Below are 23,715 nucleotides of genomic sequence, written 5' to 3' on the forward strand. Positions count from 1 at the left end.
TCCTTCCTTCCATCCATATGCCTCAATTCCGTCCACATCGTTTTATTTCTTATTTCACTGACATCCAAATTGTGTTCTTTTTCAGGATATCATGCGACAGATGGAGGACTGGTTCACAGAGGCGCTGGATGCAGATGGCGCAACTCCGGTTCGGGATCCTTGCCGAGGGGCCATCCAGAAGAGCCTTAGATTATGTTAGGCATCACAACACCTCCTCATTCATGTACCGTAGGAGGCATAGGGAAGATGGATCCACCTCCTCTGTGGGACCTAGTTCATGATTGGATGTTTTGTTCATTTTTAGACTTTGTATTGACATTTAGTTACATTTTTCTTACATTTGTATGCTTTGGTGATTTTATGTTATATTTATGTTGATTTTGCAGTGTTTTTAATTATTATTTTTACATTTTCTTCTTTCGGATTTTATAGCCCGTAACACTATATTTGATTTCCATGTTTTCAATCCCAGAATAAACGTTTAATGTCTTTCCAGGTTTACAATTCACGGAGGCTTGCAGGATTTAAAACCCGCGAGATTCCATGAATGGTTTTCAGGATTTAAATTCCAAGAGTGAAGCGCGACATGGTTTTCGGGATTTGTAATCCCGGAAGACACTATTTTCAAGGGCATTACAGACAATCCTCACTTTAAAGTGAGGTGTTAAATTGGGTGAGTGGGGTGCCAAATTTAACCTCCTTCACCAAAAACCTCAAAACATTACGTGTATGGGTAATCTCACTTATAAACGGCTTAAAAGTTGTCATTTTCTTCCAATGTGAGATTTACTAACATTTGATATCACAACAATCTCTCTTTCTCATGTGTGAGTCTATCTCAAGCGAAAGCGGAAGCCTCCAAACACCACCTAGCCACCAATGCTAGAAAGACTTTGACACAAGGAGTCGTCACCATAATCGCACGAACCATCGGCTCTGAATGAAAACAAAAGAGGATAACTTTCACATCTTCAAATATGGACATGAACTTAAAAAATAACCTTACTATGTAGCCTATATTCAAAATATTGTCAGGAGGCAACCAATCAACCAATGCATAAACCAGAATTTTGTTCAATTAGTTTAGCGTGGACTGGGCGAGACCCCAGGGTCCCTTGCCCAGGAGCGCCAGCTTAGGGCGACGAGCGGACCAGGGACTTGGGCCTCCTCCTAGAGGCTCAACCGGCCCATTAGGAAGGGTTAAAGGCACCAAGCCCAACTCCACATCTATAAATAGGGGATGAATACCAATTGTAAATGAGGCTTGGCTCATTTGTGAAATAACAAGATTGAAATTCAGTTATTTTCTCTCTCTAAAGCGGTTACGCTCTCATTCTCTCTAGGAATCTCGCATCACGTTCCTTACACTCTAGGTATTATACCTCATCTCAATGTTCATGGATAGAACAGAGTTTAGCTTTTACTAATCGACAAACCAAAAGCATCTTTAATTTGCTCTTCAATCATTATCCATATAAAATGGAAGCACATTTTCTCTTGTGACTCTCCACAGAGATTTGATCCATCGTTTGAAATAATTTTCTTGATCAAGTATTAGTCTAATATAACAATTTACCATAAACTCAATTATCATACTATTGCAATTACTCAATATTTAATCAGTTATAATCCTCTTTAAAAATCCAGAATTTTCTAAATTATATTATAGCTATTATGTTCAAATATCAGGTTCTCATTGGTATCCGTATGTAATCCAAATATCTGATTTCTAGATTTATTTAATCTAAGCATTAGAAAATAAGCAACATGACCAAAGACCAATAATCTTGATAAAAGAAATCTTGCACCAGTCTACAAACATATTTTGTAATAAAGGAGCAACCATGTTTCTAGCCTTCATATAACACAATTAATCAGATTAAATAAATAACAGAATTGTTTGCCGCATATATCAGAAAGGCACAGAAAAAGTTTACATTGATTCCATGTGTTTACACTGATTTTTCGTAAAATCACATGTAAATTAATTATTTCAAGGATCAGATCCTATTTCATGGGCTCTCCAAGTCCGACGGCTTACAGGCAATTTATGTGTGTTTTCAAGAGTGAAAAAGTGAAGAAGTTGTCCGGTGACAACTTGAAAGAAACAACACTCCGGTGAGTATTGCAATAGATGTAGAAACAAGTAGAAATTTAAAAGAAGATAAAAAAGATTGCAAGGAATCAAAAGATAATCAAAGAGAAAACAAATAAGAACAAAGCAAATTCATTACTGGAATGGTAAATGGTGGAAGGAATCCGTCTACTGCACACTCGTTGAAGCCGTTTGCCATAACCGTGGGCTTGAAGACTTTTTTAGAGCTTTGCAGTCATTTAGGAATCCAACCAAGGTTGTCAGACTCGTGAGTCTAAGCAGACTCGTTTTGGGTAGGTAGACTCGACTCGTAGACTCGACGAGACTCGAGTCTACCAGAAATGAAAATTTACTAAGTATAACCCTGTCACATGAAGAATAAATACAAACATATAATCTAATTATAAGAGCATCCAAGATTTTTTAACGCAAAGGAGGAAGAGGAACGCGATAGAGGTTGAAAATAGGTTTAGTTTTAGGGATTTTTAATAAATTTGGGATTTTTTAACTTAAAAAAAAAAAAAACTTGACTCGGTCTGACTCGGTGACCGAGACCGAGTCAGAGCGAGTTAGACCGAGTCAGACCGAGTCAGACCGAGTTAGACCGAGTCAGACCGAGTCAGGCCAGAAAACGAGTCTGGTAGCGAGTCGACTCGTTTTTCCTATGTAGACTCGCGAGTCTACCGAGTCAGCGAGTTAACTCGCGAGTCTAACAACCTTGAATCCAACCCTTTGTCCTAGTTACAAACTAGTATTTATAGAGCTTAAAATGGAACTACCATTTTAATCCTACGGTTACAAATGAACTAGAAAATAACTGCATAATCTACAACCATTTATTTGGCATGATTACAAAATGATATATAACTCCCAGCAGCTTCCATTCTTCCAACTCAAAGTAGTGCCACGCCCCATTACTTGATAACCGCCAACTTGCTTGAAATGGTGAAGTTCCCATCTAACTTCCCTGTACGTGGCACATGTCTTTGGATATGGTAATTGCCTTGAAACATTGATGTTTCTGGTTGCCATTTGGATCATATAAAAGTAAGGTAAAGTTCTTGGCCATTTAACACAATATTTAACAGAAATATAAGCCATTTGAACTCTTAACATATAATCTCGACAACATGACCAGTACCATATTTCGACACGGCCAGTACCATATTTCGACTAGGTGGCACATGATATATATAAATATAAATTTTGGTATTAACAGAGGCCCCCCAAAATGTTGTTTCTCGAAGGAAGTGAGAGGATTAACATTTTGAGTAATAACACCAAAATTTACTAACACTGGATGGCTTACTTTGATAGTTTAGCCATTTTATTTAAAAACCAAATTCAATCCATGCTGAGGCCTTTGAATGGATTCAACATGACCACGTGAATGATCTATTGCCAAAAATAAACAGTAACGTATCCAAACCTCTCAAAGATCAATTGGCAATATATATCATTCATGTACTCATCCAAATTATGAGACCGAACTCACAAAACCTTGGTCGAATAGAAATTAGACAACCATGTAGAAATTGAATAGAATGATACCACACATCCACATATGCCAAATCTGGTTAATTGACATTTTTTGTGGTTTCAAAAACCAAATCTTTTTTGGTCTCAGAAACCATTAATTTGGTGATCAAAATTGCTTCACCCAATTCCTTTCCGTTGAAGGGGTACTAGGAGCATTACGTATGGCATTCTCAAACTTGAGATGCCAAAATTTGAAGCATGAATCACGTATGGCATTTTCAAATTTGAGATGCCAAAAATTGAAGCATTAACATCCATAAAAACCAACTTTTTCAAACACACAACCCTGCTTCAAACTTGAAATGACCCTCCTTCTAGCGCCAATTTGTTTACACTGATTTTTCGTAAAATCACATGTAAATTAATTATTTCAAGGATCAGATCCTATTTCATGGGCTCTCCAAGTCCGACGGCTTACAGACAATTTATGTGTGTTTTCAAGAGTGAAAAAGTGAAGAAGTTGTCCGGTGACAACTTGAAAGAAACAACACTCCGGTGAGTATTGCAATAGATGTAGAAACAAGTAGAAATTTAAAAGAAGATAAAAAAGATTGCAAGGAATCAAAAGGTAATCAAAGAGAAAACAAATAAGAACAAAGCAAATTCATTACTGGAATGGTAAATGGTGGAAGGAATCCGTCTACTGCACACTCGTTGAAGCCGTTTGCCATAACCGTGGGCTTGAAGGCTTTTTTAGAGCTTTGCAGTCATTTAGGAATCCAACCCTTTGTCCTAGTTACAAACTAGTATTTATAGAGCTTAAAATGGAACTACCATTTTAATCCTACGGTTACAAATGAACTAGAAAATAACTGCATAATCTACAACCATTTATTTGGCATGATTACAAAATGATATATAACTCCCAGCAGCTTCCATTCTTCCAACTCAAAGTAGTGCCACGCCCCATTACTTGATAACCGCCAACTTGCTTGAAATGGTTAAGTTCCCATCTAACTTCCCTGTACGTGGCACATGTCTTTGGATATGGTAATTGCCTTGAAACATTGACGTTTCTGGTTGCCATTTGGATCATATAAAAGTAAGGTAAAGTTCTTGGCCATTTAACACAATATTTAACAGAAATATAAGCCATTTGAACTCTTAACATATAATCTCGACAACATGACCAGTACCATATTTCGACACGGCCAGTACCATATTTCGACTAGGTGGCACATGATATATATAAATATAAATTTTGGTATTAACAGAGGCCCCCCAAAATGTTGTTTCTCGAAGGAAGTGAGAGGATTAACATTTTGAGTAATAACACCAAAATTTACTAACACTGGATGGCTTACTTTGATAGTTTAGCCATTTTATTTAAAAACCAAATTCAATCCATGCTGAGGCCTTTGAATGGATTCAACATGACCACGTGAATGATCTATTGCCAAAAATAAACAGTAACGTATCCAAACCTCTCAAAGATCAATTGGCAATATATATCATTCATGTACTCATCCAAATTATGAGACCGAACTCACAAAACCTTGGTCGAATAGAAATTAGACAACCATGTAGAAATTGAATAGAATGATACCACACATCCACATATGCCAAATCTGGTTAATTGACATTTTTTGTGGTTTCAAAAACCAAATCTTTTTTGGTCTCAGAAACCATTAATTTGGTGATCAAAATTGCTTCACCCAATTCCTTTCCGTTGAAGGGGTACTAGGAGCATTACGTATGGCATTCTCAAACTTGAGATGCCAAAATTTGAAGCATGAATCACGTATGGCATTTTCAAATTTGAGATGCCAAAAATTGAAGCATTAACATCCATAAAAACCAACTTTTTCAAACACACAACCCTGCTTCAAACTTGAAATGACCCTCCTTCTAGCGCCAATTTGTTTACACTGATTTTTCGTAAAATCACATGTAAATTAATTATTTCAAGGATCAGATCCTATTTCATGGGCTCTCCAAGTCCGACGGCTTACAGACAATTTATGTGTGTTTTCAAGAGTGAAAAAGTGAAGAAGTTGTCCGGTGACAACTTGAAAGAAACAACACTCCGGTGAGTATTGCAATAGATGTAGAAACAAGTAGAAATTTAAAAGAAGATAAAAAAGATTGCAAGGAATCAAAAGGTAATCAAAGAGAAAACAAATAAGAACAAAGCAAATTCATTACTGGAATGGTAAATGGTGGAAGGAATCCGTCTACTGCACACTCGTTGAAGCCGTTTGCCATAACCGTGGGCTTGAAGGCTTTTTTAGAGCTTTGCAGTCATTTAGGAATCCAACCCTTTGTCCTAGTTACAAACTAGTATTTATAGAGCTTAAAATGGAACTACCATTTTAATCCTACGGTTACAAATGAACTAGAAAATAACTGCATAATCTACAACCATTTATTTGGCATGATTACAAAATGATATATAACTCCCAGCAGCTTCCATTCTTCCAACTCAAAGTAGTGCCACGCCCCATTACTTGATAACCGCCAACTTGCTTGAAATGGTTAAGTTCCCATCTAACTTCCCTGTACGTGGCACATGTCTTTGGATATGGTAATTGCCTTGAAACATTGACGTTTCTGGTTGCCATTTGGATCATATAAAAGTAAGGTAAAGTTCTTGGCCATTTAACACAATATTTAACAGAAATATAAGCCATTTGAACTCTTAACATATAATCTCGACAACATGACCAGTACCATATTTCGACACGGCCAGTACCATATTTCGACTAGGTGGCACATGATATATATAAATATAAATTTTGGTATTAACAGAGGCCCCCCAAAATGTTGTTTCTCGAAGGAAGTGAGAGGATTAACATTTTGAGTAATAACACCAAAATTTACTAACACTGGATGGCTTACTTTGATAGTTTAGCCATTTTATTTAAAAACCAAATTCAATCCATGCTGAGGCCTTTGAATGGATTCAACATGACCACGTGAATGATCTATTGCCAAAAATAAACAGTAACGTATCCAAACCTCTCAAAGATCAATTGGCAATATATATCATTCATGTACTCATCCAAATTATGAGACCGAACTCACAAAACCTTGGTCGAATAGAAATTAGACAACCATGTAGAAATTGAATAGAATGATACCACACATCCACATATGCCAAATCTGGTTAATTGACATTTTTTGTGGTTTCAAAAACCAAATCTTTTTTGGTCTCAGAAACCATTAATTTGGTGATCAAAATTGCTTCACCCAATTCCTTTCCGTTGAAGGGGTACTAGGAGCATTACGTATGGCATTCTCAAACTTGAGATGCCAAAATTTGAAGCATGAATCACGTATGGCATTTTCAAATTTGAGATGCCAAAAATTGAAGCATTAACATCCATAAAAACCAACTTTTTCAAACACACAACCCTGCTTCAAACTTGAAATGACCCTCCTTCTAGCGCCAATTTGTTTACACTGATTTTTCGTAAAATCACATGTAAATTAATTATTTCAAGGATCAGATCCTATTTCATGGGCTCTCCAAGTCCGACGGCTTACAGACAATTTATGTGTGTTTTCAAGAGTGAAAAAGTGAAGAAGTTGTCCGGTGACAACTTGAAAGAAACAACACTCCGGTGAGTATTGCAATAGATGTAGAAACAAGTAGAAATTTAAAAGAAGATAAAAAAGATTGCAAGGAATCAAAAGGTAATCAAAGAGAAAACAAATAAGAACAAAGCAAATTCATTACTGGAATGGTAAATGGTGGAAGGAATCCGTCTACTGCACACTCGTTGAAGCCGTTTGCCATAACCGTGGGCTTGAAGGCTTTTTTAGAGCTTTGCAGTCATTTAGGAATCCAACCCTTTGTCCTAGTTACAAACTAGTATTTATAGAGCTTAAAATGGAACTACCATTTTAATCCTACGGTTACAAATGAACTAGAAAATAACTGCATAATCTACAACCATTTATTTGGCATGATTACAAAATGATATATAACTCCAGCAGCTTCCATTCTTCCAACTCAAAGTAGTGCCACGCCCCATTACTTGATAACCGCCAACTTGCTTGAAATGGTTAAGTTCCCATCTAACTTCCCTGTACGTGGCACATGTCTTTGGATATGGTAATTGCCTTGAAACATTGACGTTTCTGGTTGCCATTTGGATCATATAAAAGTAAGGTAAAGTTCTTGGCCATTTAACACAATATTTAACAGAAATATAAGCCATTTGAACTCTTAACATATAATCTCGACAACATGACCAGTACCATATTTCGACATGGCCAGTACCATATTTCGACTAAGTGGCACATGATATATATAAATATAAATTTTGGTATTAACACCATGTAAATGAAAATGAAAGGAAAAGCATAATCATCCAAAACCAGTATATAAGATAAGTCTTTATAAACTCCACATCAGTCTCAAACCATCATTGAGTTTCTTGTTTTTGTTTTAATTTAATAAAGTTAATTCATGTGCTAAATTAGAATCCACCCCCCCACAGATCTTAAATCATTGTATTGCTTTGTGATGATTCCTAGTCCAAGACTAAGAAGAAACGACTAAGATTTGCTCATTAAATATATATACCATCTGGTCACTATTATAAGCAAAAAATAACATTTTAAATTTATTGAATAAATGATGTATCTAATCATTATCAAGAGTTGATGAATTCCATCTTGATTAACCATTAATTCAACGAGCACTTAATCATACCCAATATTTATTCAAATAACATCCTAGGACATTATGTGTTTGAAATCAAAGTATAATAAATAACTTGCTAATTATTATGATAATCTCAAGACAAATGAAACTATTTCATTTCTTCTTGAGAATTTCCTATTGACAATTTAGGTAACTTAACCATTAGGAAAATCTCAGATGAGTTAGTTCAATGATCATATCCACATATGCATCATCTATGTGTGTGACTTAATAAACGAGGGCTATTAATATTTATCCAATAAATATTGTCACATACATATTGATCTATCCGAATCATTGATGTCCTGTTATCAATAATTTTATGATCAAGAACAATTTAGATTAACAATTATAAAAGACATGCTTCTCATTATTATAATCTCTATTATAATAGGAAGTCTCTAATTTTTAATCAAGGACCTTATCATATAATTTTGTTTAATTAAATAACAAAACATGATAAGAACATTCTTATACAATTACTTCAATTGTGGTTAATGACAAGTTGGGTCTTGGGCATACATATTTCCAATAACCCTCACATACGCGTGGTCACAAAATCCCAAAAAGACTTGAAAGTTCATCGCCATCTCTCCAACACAAAAGTAATTTATTTTTATTTTATAAAATGTAGACTTAATCCAGTTTTTGGTCACATAAATTGGCGAGGGACTAAAGGCATATTTATAGTAAAAGTTGAGGACAAAAACTGGATTAAGCCTAAAATATATTATATGAAGATTTTATGTTAACTTAAAAGTAACTTTGTTTTTTTTTTACAAATGGAAAGAACTTAAAAGTAATTTAACTTAAATTTTTTTTTGAAATTACTTAACTTGTTAATATTTAATTACTTATGTTAATAAATTCAAAAAAAAAGATTATTTATGTTAATAAATAAATGATTTAATTTTAATTTTATTTATAAGAGAATAAGATATTTTCTGATTTGACGGAATTCAATTGGATGTTTGTGTAAAACAATTTTACACTGTCAGTGTATATCCATTAAACTCTATATAATACTAAAAAAAAGATTTGATTATTAATCCGTGAAGCAGTTCATGAACAATCCGGTTTTGAGATAACTATTCCAATATTTGACATTTGAGTCTCAGTATACCCGACGACGTCAGAACAATCCTCTTCTCCGACGCAGATCTGCATCTCGCCCTTTGAAGGTACGTCTCTCACTCCCTGGCCCCTTCTCAATTTCCCTTGATGCGTTGCTTTGCTCCCCTATGTCTGATGCTTGATTGAATAGTTTCATTTTCATCACTGTGAATGCTAGGCCTGCCCAACTTACTATCAATTTGTTAATTTAGCGTAGCACTGCATTGGATTATGCTTATATATCTTGAATGGAGTCTGATTTGTTTGCAACCCTCACAAACAATTTAATTACCCTAGTTAATATGTTTTTCACATGCTTAGGTAGGAAAGCGTATATGAAAGGTGACACAGTTATGTATTGAGCGATCCAGATAACAAAGCATTGCGATCTGCGAAGGAAGGGAGAGACTGAGAAAGAGGAGAAGAATGGAGTGGGAACCTGCAGGTGCAGCAGGTACGGAGATGGAAGTTCCCCTTCCTCTTCCTCTGGCATCGGACTCGCAGCAACCCTACGTCTCTGAGCTTCTCTCGTTCACCCTCGATCGCCTTCACAAGGAACCCGAACTGCTTCGTGTCGACGGTGAGCGGATCCGCAGGCAAATGCAAGAGGTGGCCATTGGTAATTACCGCTCGTTCATTGCTGCCGCTGATGCCTTGCTCGCTATTCGCCAGGAAGTCTCCTCTATTGACAATCATCTTGAATCTCTGGTATTCTTTCATTTCCTTTATGTAATGTCTTTGTATGTATGCGTGTTTTTAGAAGTCACATGTTCAACAATGCAGTTTATTTACTTACTATTGCAAATATTGCCATGCTGTTACTGCATTGAGTCAGGAATCGATTTGGATGAGTTATTTTGTGAATTTAGGGTTTAGGAGCACAAACACTGCACTATACGGCATTTTGAAGATATAAAAATTGAATATGAACATCCTGATTTTTGATTGCTGGGATGAAGTTATAGATTCATGTTTGCCGATGTTGCTAGTTATTTCCATACATGTAGCTCTGTAGAAGAGTATGCAGTAGATTTTTTTGGATTTTAATTCACAGATTATATGAAGTTCTTAGATTTGCTACTGAGAACTATAACAGCCTAATTATTAAACCATTAGGTGAGATTGATTCATGGACCACTCATCATCCCGTTATCGTATCCAACTTACTCCACCGCTTCTCTGTTAGACCCACCTACTACAATAGTGCATTACCTCCAAAAGAATATGTCAGGTTCCCATTTAATCAAGCTTCTTTTGTTTCTTGTTCTCTTCCTTCTTGTTGCTGATCCTTCTCCATTTGTTTCATCCAAGCTTTGAAACCTTTTTCCAACAATTCCTAATGAGCGTCCCTCTTTGTGTGTGGGATCGGAAATGGGATAGCTAGGCCTTACCTAAATGTGTTTGATCTATTTTCCAAGCTGATGGCATGTGCCTATCATAATAACTTGTTATAGAACTTTTTTAAGGCCTGATCTTATGTAATGGCGTGTTCGGAAAAATGTTACTTCTAAAGTAAAAAGTATTTTAATTTGAACTTGACCTTAGACTTTCTTCTCCATTAGGTTGCATTGGAAAATCGTGAAAGTGGATTTTTAAAGTTGACAATGTTAAAACAAACACATACTGAATAGTCTAACAGGTTTAATTCTTTATGTAGGCTAAATGGCCTAACTAAATAGGAAAACAGATTATATTATGTCAAGACATTTCAAAATCCAATTATATAATAAAAACAGGTTTAAGTCTCTTTGTCATAATCATTTTCAATTTTTTTATGTATATGTCTGATTTGGGCATTTATCTTCTATCTCAGATAAATGAAATTCCAAAGCTGACATCTGGATGCACTGAGTTCATAGAATCTGCGGAAAATATTTTGGAGAAGAGGAAGATGAACCAAACAATGCTATCCAATCATAGTACTTTGCTTGACTTGCTAGAAATTCCTCAACTTATGGACACGTATGTTAAAAAGATAAATTATGCAGTTAAACTTGTTAAATTTTTAATTTCCATGTACCAATGGTCTCACATGCCATGTGAGTATGTTACAAGTACATCATTTGTGAGAAGCCTTGCAAATTCCTATGTTTGCAGGTGTGTACGAAATGGAAATTATGATGAAGCCCTTGATTTGGAAGCATATGTGGGTAAACTTTCAACCATGCATCCAAAGTAAGTTTCCACCCCTCTTCCATGTTGTTTAACATGTAATTTAATTTTAAATGGAATACCCCCCCCCCCCCCACCACCAGTTTCATGAGGAAAGGCTTGTTATCTTTTGCTCCTCCTTGTTACTAAATGTCTCCCTCCCTCCTAAGGTTACCAATCATTCAAGATTTGGCCGCAGAAGTTAGGCTGACCACCCAATCACTTCTTTCTCAGCTTCTTCAAAAACTACGCTCAAATATTCAGGTTCATGCAGTGGTTATATTTAATACATGAACAAAGGCCACTTGGTTAGTATATAAAAATGTTTGGATTTATAGTTTCTTATTAACTTATCTTCCATTGCTAGTTGCCTGAATGCCTGCGTATTATTGGATATTTACGGCGAATAGGAGTATTTAGTGAATATGGAATGCGTTTACTGGTAAGGTTTAATGATATTTTTTTACCATTCAAACTTCTTTTTATCTTGAAATTAAGCTATTCCTTCTTTTCTCTTGCTTCTATTTGACCCTGACAGTTATTTATTGTCAGTTCTTAAGATGTCGAGAGGCATGGCTAACTGGCCTTCTTGAGGATCTGGACCAGACAAATCCATATGAGTACTTAAAAGGAATGATTAACTGTCACAGAATGCATCTTTTTGATGTTGTGAATCAATATCGAGCAATATTTGCTGATGACACATCAGGAAGTGAGGAAAATTATGATGGTGGACTTCTTTTTAGCTGGGCAATGCACCAAATTACCACACACTTACAAACCCTGAAACTTATGCTTCCAAAGATAACTGAAGGTGGATCCCTCTCAAATATTTTGGATCAGTGCATGGTGAGCTTCTTCCTTCATACCACACTGATGTTGAAAATGGAAGGAATAGTGATTTTTGTATAGACTTAAAACAGGTGATTTAGAAATATGAACTATGTAAATTTGGATCTACATTAAATTTCTAGCATCCCCCACCTGGTTGATAAATAGGTAAGAAGATAGGAAAAAATTTCTTGAGATTGGCCTGCCTGGGCCTGCTTAGTATGGTGAAAATGCATTTGGCCTTCTGTTTCATGAAGAAATTACATTCACTTTTTCTATTTTCTTATCGAATCTGTTTTGACAGTACTGTGCTATGGGACTTGGTTGGGTTGGACTAGATTTTCGAGGCTTGCTTCCATCACTTTTTGAAGAGTAAGACATGTTCCATTTTATGATGTATTCTATTAGGTCAAATCACACTTCAGCATTTTTTAATATATAGCTTGGTTTGTTTACAGAGCAGTTCTCAACTTATTCTCCAAAAATATGAGTACTGCAGTGGAGAACTTTCAGGTACTGCTTCAACATTTGGGAACCTCTCCTCTCCCCTCCCCTCTATTCTTTTTTACCCTTTTCCTTTGCAAGTGTTCTACTCTTCTTTTTTATGCTGTGATTAAGAAATTGATTTGTTCTCAGTTGGTCTTGGATTCACATCGGTGGGTTCCCCTGCCAGCAGTTGGCTTTTCGAATAGTGTTGGTGAAGAAAGTCAAGAAGATGTAACTCCACCCTCTTATTTGATGGAGCATCCTCCTCTTGCTGTTTTTATTAATGGTAAGCCGAGTTAATGTTTCTGCTATATTACTTTTAGAAATTGCTTGTCCATTATCCTTTGTGTTATTTTTTACTGGATAGTTTTATTTCAAAATCCACTATTGGATAGAAAGTTCTTATCGTATAGATTGATAAAAATTTCGTTAATGGGTCATTGATATCATGATATGCACATATATGCTTTTAAAACATATAAAAATGAGAATCATTTGATTAATTCTTCTTCTTGTTCAATTTTACAATATTTGACCCAAATAAATAATCAACTAATCAAGGTAATATATGGATATGGTTCAGTTGTTGGGATCAACAGAAGTCTTAGAAACTTTCGTGGTTGATGGGTGATGCTTTATTGCATTTTGAAGCTTAATTGCTTATCCATTCTAAACCTTTTATCCATTTGCACTGACATCTCTTTGGTTGTTCCAGGTGTATCTGCAGCAATGAATGAGCTACGTCCATGTGCCCCAATAAGTTTGAAACATGTGCTTGCCCAAGAATTGGTCAAGGGATTGCAAGCTGTTTCTGATTCGTTATTGCTGTACAATACAACCCGGGTGCTCAGGGCTAACGAATCAGGACTTTTCCTTTCACTTTGCCGGGCATTTATTGAGGTGTTTTATAACCCTACAATTTGATTCCTGTTTCTAATTTGAGCTGTTCTAAACAATGTTTACATTTTTTTTATAAAATTATGAAAATAGTGTTAAGACTTAATACTTATATTAAGCACCTCACTATTACAAATTTACAATCCAAGTGGCTTTCTGTATACATATTACTGAATACCTCAAAATTCAATTTATAGGTTGCTTATCCACACTCTGCAACAAGTTTTGGGCGTTGCTATCCTGGTGGAGCAACTGTTATTATGGAAGCGAAGGATGTGTATCAAGGAATCAGCCGCCTATTAGAGGCCTCCTCTGCAAGAGAACTCCCAAAACCAGTAAAAAATGTCGAAATCAGCAGCGTAGCTGAAAATGGTGAACTGCCAAAAATGGAAAATGGGGAAACACCTGATGCCAATGCCAACGAATCTGAAGCCATCAATGCTGACGAGGTGAACGAAGGGATGAACTCGCAGACAGAACAAGAAAACACTAATCTTGAAAAGGCGGTTGAATAATGACATATAGGGATGGACAAAGTTATTCCTTTCCTTACTATCGCTCCCTGTTTCAGTTTTGTTTTGTTTTATTTTTCCATTCTATGTATCTTTGTAAACGGGTAACCCCTGCTGTTGTTATATTACCTCATAACCTCATTATTACATAATATGAATAGGCTATAGAAAGCATTGAGTTGTTCAAGTGGGAAGAAGATTGTACACAGATTACTTGTAGGTATTAGTGGGATAATGTTTTCATTATTATACATTCAATTCAAGTGCCTTTTCTCTCTTTCTGAATTTCATAATACGTCTTGTGGATGTCTATTGTGATGCTTATTTTTTAAAAGATCATTAGCAAAATTCTATTTAAGTGGGGGCTTATTAGCTAAATCACAGTTTCTATATGCATAAGTAAAACACATTTCCTTCAGTCCAAGCTAATTAATTAACTGGCTGAAATTCATGGGAAACACAAACTCAGTCCCTCCCTCAAATAGCGTCTTAGCTACCAACTCTGAAGCTTTCTCCGTTGGATTAAACCAATCCCAGAACAAGTAATCCGTACGATTCACACAAACATTGGTGTGGAAGGCTTCAACGCAGGGACCCCATCCATTCAACCTTCCAAATCCGCAACATGCTGATTTTGTATCTTTCATCCCTATAACATATTGGCCAGCAGGATTCAAAGGAAATTCAAATATTCCATACATAATTTTTGGGTTACAAAATAATCCATACATAATTTAATTCTGTTTGTTGTATATTAGTATTAATTAGATTATTATAAGATGCTTACCAAAGGCCAATGGGTCTTTCAACATAGTTGTTGTCATTGCATAGGTGTTGCCAAGTGAGTACTCAAAATTTCCCAACTCGGAGCTCAATTTTTGCATAAGAGCATGAGTTGCTTTGTAGAATGCAACTGCAAATTCATTCAATGATTTCACACAATTCTCTTCATTGGTAGAGGTTGCAGCAGGATAACAACCTATGGGCGGAACACTTAGAATGCCGAATTTCCGAGCACCTAACTCATATAGTTTCTGCATTTTTCAAATGAAAATCTTTCATATATGATCACAATTTAAAATTTCTAAATCCGTCACTATAATATATGAATCCATGTTTGATAGACTAAATCACATATTTTCCTTTTGATTATAACCACGATATGCTTCTCCTTAAGAAGAATCACTAAAACATAATGAATCAAAATTAAACTGCAGTGAAATTGTTATTTTTATCCTCCATTAAACTGTTATGAATCCATGTTTGATAGACTAAATCACATATTTTCCTTTTGATTATAACCACGATATGATTCTCCTTAAGAAGAATCACTAAAACATAATGAATCAAAATTAAACTGCAGTGAAACTGTTATTTTTATCCTCCATTAAAATGAAATTGTAAATCAAAATTTTCTTTTTGGTGCTGGACTGGTGCGAATCCGTTCGCAATAATGTGACTATCCTTCCCAACAAATGATTTGATTTTTTCAGAGTATGATCTTGTAACCTCGCTCTTGTTGGTTCTATAAATCAAATTCAATTCACATAAATACTTATATTGTTTTAAACTCCCAAAAGTGCGCTAGAAGGCCCGTTTTCGTTGAAGGGAAAAGAACAATGGAACATACTTTTTTGCTAGAGAGAATTATCCTCGACGTGTGGGCAAAGTGATGCAATAAGTTCGCTCTGATGCTATTGAAGGCGCCATTTATGGAGTTTGGTGGCTCCACGACATTGTTCTCTTCGTCCTAGAGAGAATTGTCCTCGACGTGTTTGGCGGCTCTCTCCATCTCTGATGTTCTTGCATCGGGGGTGTCTAAATGACACATGAGAAAGTTTGGGTTAAATAACTCATCATCCAATCACTTGAATAATGAATTATTTAATCTAAACTTTCTCATGGGTCATTTAGACAACCCATATTGTATCACTTTGCCTTTTACGCCATAAACTAATAAACTAATTTTGTGTTTCGTTAGTAATTTTGGGTGTGGTAAAAAAAGCAACCCCAAATCTGTGCCCTCCTTCTTCATTGTTTGGAGAGGCCCATTGAACCCTTAAGTGAAGGACTCAATACCCTAGTGAGAATACACACTCCATATTCATTCATACACACTCTTCTTCTTCTGGTTGTTGTTGAGCTATGGCACTCCTCTTCCGTCTCAGAAGAATGCTCACCTTCACAAACCCTGCTCCTTCTCTTTCTCTGCTCCACCACCACCGTACCCTCTCATCCACCTCCGGCGCCGGCACCGGCACCGGCGGCGACTCTTCCTTCAACTCCAAACCAAACCAAACCCTTCTCTGCTCTTCACACCTTCTTCTTCTTCTTCAGCCACGCCATTCCTTCTCCGTCAAACAACAACCCACACTGTTAAAACCCCTGCTCTTCTGCGCCACCGCCACCGCCTCTTTTCCACCTCCAGCACCGCCTCCGGCGCCGGCGACAACCCCAACTCCAACCGTCCCTCCCCTACCCTTCTCAGCGAACTCAGGGTTGCAATCAAGCAACTCTCAACCTCGCTCAACAACCGTGACCCAGCTTCCTCCTCCTCCAGCTTCCCCTCCCTTCCTTCCTTCAACTCCAATGAAGAAGACGCTGAGCAAAATGTGCCTGCCATCGACACCAAGCTTGAGCAGTTGAAGGTGAGTGTCTTGAGTTTGAGGCTTAAGCAACACACTGATAAACAACGCATTCACGAGATGGACCAGTCAAGAATTGCTTTCAGCGATAAGGTCTACGAGGATCTCGCCAAGTTGGATGAAAACAGCCATGATGAGGAGACGCATGATAAAATGGCTGGCACCTTGGTTCTACAGTTAACGTGGTTGAGGGATAGGACCACGGAGGTTGCTGAGTTGTCACAAGTATTGGTCAACTCCAGACTTGAAGCTTTGTATGAGATTGCTGAAAACTTGTACAATTTAAGGGAAGATTTGCAGGATGATGAGGTTTGGAAGGAATTGGATGAGGGGCTTAGGAAGGTTCAGGAGATGGAGATGAAAGAGTTTGAGATGGTAGCTGAGAAGTTTGGGGGCCTAATAGGTTCCATGATACAGCAGACCAATGATCTTAGTTCCCGCGAACGCCGGTGAAGTCAGTCACCGGTTTTCCAGGTATGGATTTTATTTACAACTAGTTTTGACATATCAGTTGCTGAAGAATTCATTAATGGGTTACTCACTTATTCCATATTTCTTTTTTCATGTATTTAGGGGTTGTGAATAAATGAGAGATATGCTTAGGCTAGATGGATTGAAAGAGGAAATGAAATGAAGGATTCAACTTGCTGCTGCTGTATTTTGGAAGGAACTCTCAGCAGAGTATTTGACTAACTCTAGTCTGTCAAATATTTGTAGGTAGTTATTGGTGAACATAGGTTGCACATGGTAGTATAACAGAGAAATTTTCTCTTCTGTTGCACAATTAATTGAGTTTTGAGACTTGAGTATTATTACTATTATCAATTTAGTTAACTTGGTTGTCTATCATGAAGCTTGCTGACTTTTCGTAGAAGTAAGTAGACTTCTTGACCATGTTTCAATTTTTATGAGGGATGATCAGTTATCTAGAGTTGCTAGAGGTCCCTAATGGCTTAATGTTACTTTTGTTTAATGGCATTTAGTAAGTCTCCTCTTTATATGAACATAGGTTGCACATGGTAGTATAACAGAGAAATTTTCTCTTTATTATTACTATTATCAATTAGTTAACTTGGTTGTCTATCATGAAGCTTGCCGACTTTTCCTAGAAGTAATTAGACTTCTAGACCACTCTGTTTCAATTTTCATGAGGGATGATCAGTTTAAATTGCTGAAGATTTACAATCTGGTTTCTGAGCTTGTTCTTATTTTTGTTGTTGTTTTAGTCGTTGTGGTTTAATTTTGCGAGTTAATGTTTATGAGTGATTCAAGAGTGTGTTGGATGCCTTGCACATGTGTTTTAGGCTTGTTTGGTTTTGTTAATTGACTGAATGGGTTGTTGTAGTGTTACTACTGGGCGATGGATCATTTCAATTACTAGGGAAATTGGAACCTCCTATAGTATGATGTGATTCTTACTCTTGTTACTGGTTAGTGATGATTCCAATAAACTAGTAGTTTGAGTCCTTTTTCTTTTGCGGGGCGGCTTGGGGGTAGAATTGTTCTGGATAATTATTGATGCAGCATATTAATATAAACCTTGAAAGCGCTTATACTGCTGTGGGTGCAAACGTAGGAACCCCTTTATTTAGTAGCTCTGATATTTGATCTTTGGCTTTCTCATCTATGCCACTCCAAATTAGTAATGCCAGTGTCAATTTGCGCTTAAACATAGATTTGCCATCCTTGTTAATAATCTGCTAGAAGGGGAAATCCTATGACTGTAAAAATCCTTTTCCTCTAGCTATTGGCAGAACTTGCCATCCTTGAGCTTTGCCATTCTTGGGGTCTTCATGTGGGATTTCTGGGTACTAGGCGAGTAGTGATGGTTGAGTTTGGTATGTGGTTGCTGGGCCAATGTGGTTGTTAGGTAGTAGGGACTATAGGGGTCTTTGTTAGTTGATCTTTGGTTGTTCAATGGTTTCAATTCCTTGCTAAGACTTATAATGAGTTTGGTCTCAGTATTGTTCCTTTCATCCAGTTTAATAAAATTCATTCAAGGAGGAGAAACTGTTGTGACGGAAAGCAATTTTAAAATCTCCATCCTTTTGAAAACTTTTTATATATCCATTGAGAATGGAAACTACTGCTTTCACAATGAGGGAAGATTAGAATCTGCTTTCATAACATGAGGGCTATTTTTATTCCTGCTATCTTCATAGTCTTTGCTTGTTATTAGATATAATGTTCAAGTCTTGTGTTCTATTTGCACTTGAGTATCTAAGCATATGTAAACTAGAACATTGCTATGCATCTTGCCTACCATTTCCTTTTCCACAAGTTCACTGAAATACTTCCCATTACCTCATTTTGCATTAGACAAGTTCACTATATTAATTGATGTTTTGTGATATGCATTGTATATAGTGAATAAATGGAAGTTTGAAATTAGGGTAGATAACCTTTATATGTAAGTAATAGTTGTGTTGTAGAACAGCCAAATGTTCTTCCTTGCCAAATTGGAATACGCTGCTGTATCCATGAGTATAATCGAGGATGTCATTGCTACCAACGCTAATTAGAAACAAAGCTTTGGAAACAAAAGTAGTAGCTTTTTCTGGCCCCAGTATCTCTGTGATATTACCACAGACCAATTCAAACTGTTCCACCTGTTTTTCTAGGGAAACAACCTCTCCCTGCAAAGATATTCCATCCTATTTTAATTGTTTAATTAACTGCATAAATTATACTAGTAAATATAAAATAAATACATAAATATATTTCTTCATTTTCACATTCTTGTGATCCATTGTTTCTATGATGAAACTTTTCACCTTTTATACATCAAGCCTACTCTTTAATTTCTAGATTATATTATAAGAACAAAGCCAAATTACTTGGACTTACCGATTGTTTGTATCCAGTGTATCTAAGAACTCCAGATCCCCCTGAGGCAAAGTTTACACCCAGCAGAATGTTGTGCTTGAAGGTGTATTGAAGTTTCTCCAAGGCCAAAAATGGAGGTGGACTCTTTGTATAACCAAATCGCCTCGCTAGCTTCCACAAAATTAAAACAAATCGAAGGAAATTAATGAAAACTTATACACATAAATATAAGTAACTAATTGCAGAGTCAAAAACTATGCATTAACATTTTAAAATAAATTAAGTTTTAGGGACATCCAAGTAGAATTCACTATTTTATGATCACCTTGTGACGAAATTAAAATTAGAAAATGATCGATAGGTAAGATAGTGTATGCTAATGAAATTCAAAATTAACTGTAGAATTCCATACAATATTTGATGATACAATCCATTTGTTTAAATAAATGTATTTACCAATTTGGTCAGCAGTGTTGAGGCCATTACTGAACCTTCCAGTGGGAAATGATTGATTAAAATCAATCCCATTGTAGGGGAAGTTGGCCTTTGTTCTAGACATGAGAAAATTGTTGGTTCCTACATCAAAAGCTGAGTCTCCAAATATGAATAATGTTGGCGCAGCCTTTTCCTCATGAGCTACGATATGCATGATATCAAACATGGCCAGAGAGAAGAGAATAGAGAAAAGGATTGAAGCTGTAATATAATGTTTATTGTTGAAAAAGAAAGCCATTTCTGTCTGTAACTTATATTTTTGCGTGAGTATCATACATGAATGATCAGTATCTAATCAAAAGTACATGGGTATATATAAATGTTAGACCTAAGAAAGTAACCAAAAGAAAAGGTTAAATATGGGGTCATTTTCTCGATAACAATGCCAAAAAGGAAAGAAAAATATAAGGACTAAAGAAACTGAGACAATAGACATGGCCGAACATTGACTATGCCCTTGTAATAATCAGCAAGAACCGATCATTAGTTCCACTGCGTCTTATACCTATTTGTTTCTTTATTCATCCATACTATATAAATTCAGTAAACATTCAGAGGAACCAAAAATCCTAGGCGGCAAACTCAGGAGCCATATTAGGATTTATTAATCTGATGTGGCATGTTCTTCATTCACTTTTACATATTCCAAGCTCATCAATGCCAAAGTCAATCAACTCTTATTTCAGTTCTCTACTTTCAACTATGCTATGACCAATGCACTCCATAATTGTGAGTTTTAAAAATTGAACACTTCCCTATTCTAAGTTCATCATTGCCAATGCTAATAAATTGTAATTTTCATTCTCTCATTTCATATTCTCAAATACCCGTTCGGATATGGTATAACCATTGCTATAAATACAAATAATTTATATTTGAAGGAACAAATTACCCGTTCAGTTTCCGTTCCAATGCAAAATAATAGGAACAAATTATTGAATAAATAAATACCCGTTACAGTTTTTAATTATGAAGCACATACTCTAACACGGACACGATACCAGTACCACAACATGGCTAAAATCCAAAAAGCAAGACACGGAGACACCATATATATATTGACTTGAGCTTTGCATTTAACAAATTTAAAAAATAAAAATTAAAAACAAAATAATATTTATTAATAATTAATTTAGATAAAATACTTTTAAAATAAAAAAATTCTATATATATATATATACACATATGTAAAATAGACTTGAAAAAATAACATTAAACACATAAAAAATAGTAAATTTATTTTGAATTAAAAAAATTAAATAAAAAAATTGAAAACTAAAATAAAAACCACATCAACTTTATTATTAATTATTAATTGTTAAACTTTTCAATTTCTCGTATTTAAAAGTAAATATTAAAATTTAAAACTTTTCAATTTCTCTTATTTAAAATGAAATATTTAAATTTTTATTATTCATTACAACTTGAGGTGAATTTTTAAAAAATAATAATAATTGAAATTGACTACCTTACATTAATGACAACAATAGATTGTTAATAATAATTTGTTTATATTTTTTACATTATTGTTAATAATAGTTATAAATCTTATTAGTTATTAATCATAAGTTGAGAAATTTTAAAAAAAAAACTTATTACTATTTATTACTTATAAAAAATATTTATTAATAATTAATATCGAAAAAATAGTTGAAAATTAAAAAAATGTCCCTATAAGATATTATTATTACTGTATCGAATGTGTATATTATTTGAAAAAAAAATTAATATGATTTTTGATCTATTATATAGAAGTAAAAATAACTTGAGGAAGCATAACAGAGAAAAATAATTATAACAAAAGTTGAATAAATTTAAATTTACTGAATAATATTTTACGATACTAAAATTATAACTTATTATAATTTTTAAGTTAAAATTAATTCAAGTTCAAAAAAAAGTTAAAATTATTTTATTGTTGATAAAAAAGTATAAAAAAATATGTTGTTATAACTTATATTAAAACCTTATTACTTGATTTAAAATATTTTAAATTCATTTAAGGATTTTTCAAATTATTAAATTGGTTTTTAAAGATTAGTTATGGTTGAAAAATATAATAGCATATGGGGACAATAATTGAGTATCAATGTTTACAACCAGATATATGATGAATCAACACCTCTGCAATTGAAACCACAATAATAAATCTAAAAACAGAGAACCTAAATCAATAAAATATATTACAACAAAAGTTTTTAAAATTAATTTAATACTAATACAAAAGAAATTTAATTACACTGTAATAATTTTTATACTATATTAAAAAAAAATAGTGTAAATAAACCCGTGCAACGCACGGGTATTATTTCTAGTATATATATATATATATATATATATCTTGGTATTTTTTATGAAACTCTTGTGATAAAGCTTAGGAAATTGCTTTGATGTTTTCTTTGTAAATTGACAAATTGTTTACAAAAAAATTAATTTACTACTGGTTTCATTCCTTTATTGATCATCATCATTAAAAATGTCTTTGACTATAGTTCTTCAAGTGATAAATTAACAATTTCTTTCATGTTCACTCTTAAAAATTATATGTTTTTTTAAAAATACAAGTGTCCTAGAGGTGTCCAACCAAGAAGAGGTGTTGGCTCAGGTGTCTGAGCCGTAAAAAAATACTTTTTTAATCGGACACAACGAGGAAGTGTCTGACCGACACTGGGATACAACATATGTAAGAAGTGTCCGTGCATCATATGTTTCTAAAAAACTGTTTTAGACATTCCCTGATTATATGGACGTTACGTATACAAAAGTTTCTTTTAAAGAAACAAATTACCAGTTCCATATTTTAATAAAATGTTTTAAACATTCCCTAATTTTAAGGACGTTACATACATTTTCCATATACAAATATTTCTTTAAAAAAATAACCAAAAGTATATTTAAGATTTCACATATCTTCGTTCAAACATAAATAGATAAAATCTCACATATAATTTTAAATTGTAAAATCTAAACACAAACATTCCAAAAAAAATGGATCGGTCTATATTGTAAAAAAACACGTGAGAGGCATTATAAATCTGAATTGGAATTGGTTTTTGGTTCTTTAGCACAAAACAACTTTTAGCCTTATGCAATTCTTATTCCAATGCAGTTAATGACCCTTCCAAATTCCCATACAGTTTTCCAATGCTCTGATATTCTAATTCATTTTCTCTCACATCCATATAAAAATGTACATTTCGACATGGATTGCCACACATTGATCCAATTTCACCTTCTGTAGAAGCTATTCGAAATTCTCTTGAGTTCTTATTGCAATATGGTTTATTTTTCTCAGATCAATCTAGCAAGGAAAATTGGAATATTATTGGAAGAGTGGTTCGAACTTGACATGATCCAATTATAGACAACTCTTAACTTCTATGTTCATACAATTTGGTATTGATGAATGTCATGGTGAATGCCTTAATTTCTACTTGCACTGCATATTATATTGGTTTGGTTGTGTTTACACGG

At 34.7% G+C, this 23,715-nt stretch overlaps 2 protein-coding genes across 3 annotated transcripts; one reads left to right on the top strand and one right to left on the bottom strand.

Moving 5' to 3' along the window:
* The first annotated feature begins 9,332 nt into the window (after nucleotides 1-9,332).
* On the top strand, nucleotides 9,333-14,552 carry LOC130711091 (conserved oligomeric Golgi complex subunit 8). 2 transcript variants are annotated; one of them, XM_057560548.1, is made up of 12 exons: nucleotides 9,333-9,466; nucleotides 9,720-10,106; nucleotides 11,212-11,360; nucleotides 11,496-11,573; nucleotides 11,720-11,813; nucleotides 11,917-11,991; nucleotides 12,102-12,398; nucleotides 12,685-12,752; nucleotides 12,839-12,893; nucleotides 13,017-13,152; nucleotides 13,582-13,766; nucleotides 13,961-14,552. In XM_057560548.1, exons 2-12 carry the CDS (start codon nucleotides 9,825-9,827, stop codon nucleotides 14,276-14,278), a joined length of 1,737 nt encoding a protein of 578 aa, XP_057416531.1. In that variant the 5' UTR covers nucleotides 9,333-9,466; nucleotides 9,720-9,824; the 3' UTR covers nucleotides 14,279-14,552. The 2 variants fall into 2 exon arrangements, with proteins under 2 accessions (XP_057416531.1, XP_057416532.1); XM_057560549.1 differs by having other exon boundaries at nucleotides 9,341-9,466; nucleotides 9,770-10,106.
* Nucleotides 14,553-14,641: 89 nt separating this feature from the next.
* On the bottom strand, nucleotides 14,642-20,497 carry LOC130711092 (GDSL esterase/lipase At5g55050-like). Its single transcript, XM_057560550.1, has 5 exons — nucleotides 20,203-20,497; nucleotides 19,768-19,913; nucleotides 19,323-19,556; nucleotides 15,063-15,309; nucleotides 14,642-14,924 (listed from the first exon to the last, which is right to left on the bottom strand). Exons 1-5 carry the CDS (start codon nucleotides 20,477-20,479, stop codon nucleotides 14,701-14,703), a joined length of 1,128 nt encoding a protein of 375 aa, XP_057416533.1. The 5' UTR covers nucleotides 20,480-20,497; the 3' UTR covers nucleotides 14,642-14,700.
* Between the last annotated feature and the right edge of the window lie 3,218 nt (nucleotides 20,498-23,715).

This window comes from Lotus japonicus, chromosome 4, assembly GCF_012489685.1.
Source record: "Lotus japonicus ecotype B-129 chromosome 4, LjGifu_v1.2".
Classification (NCBI taxonomy): domain Eukaryota; kingdom Viridiplantae; phylum Streptophyta; class Magnoliopsida; order Fabales; family Fabaceae; genus Lotus; species Lotus japonicus.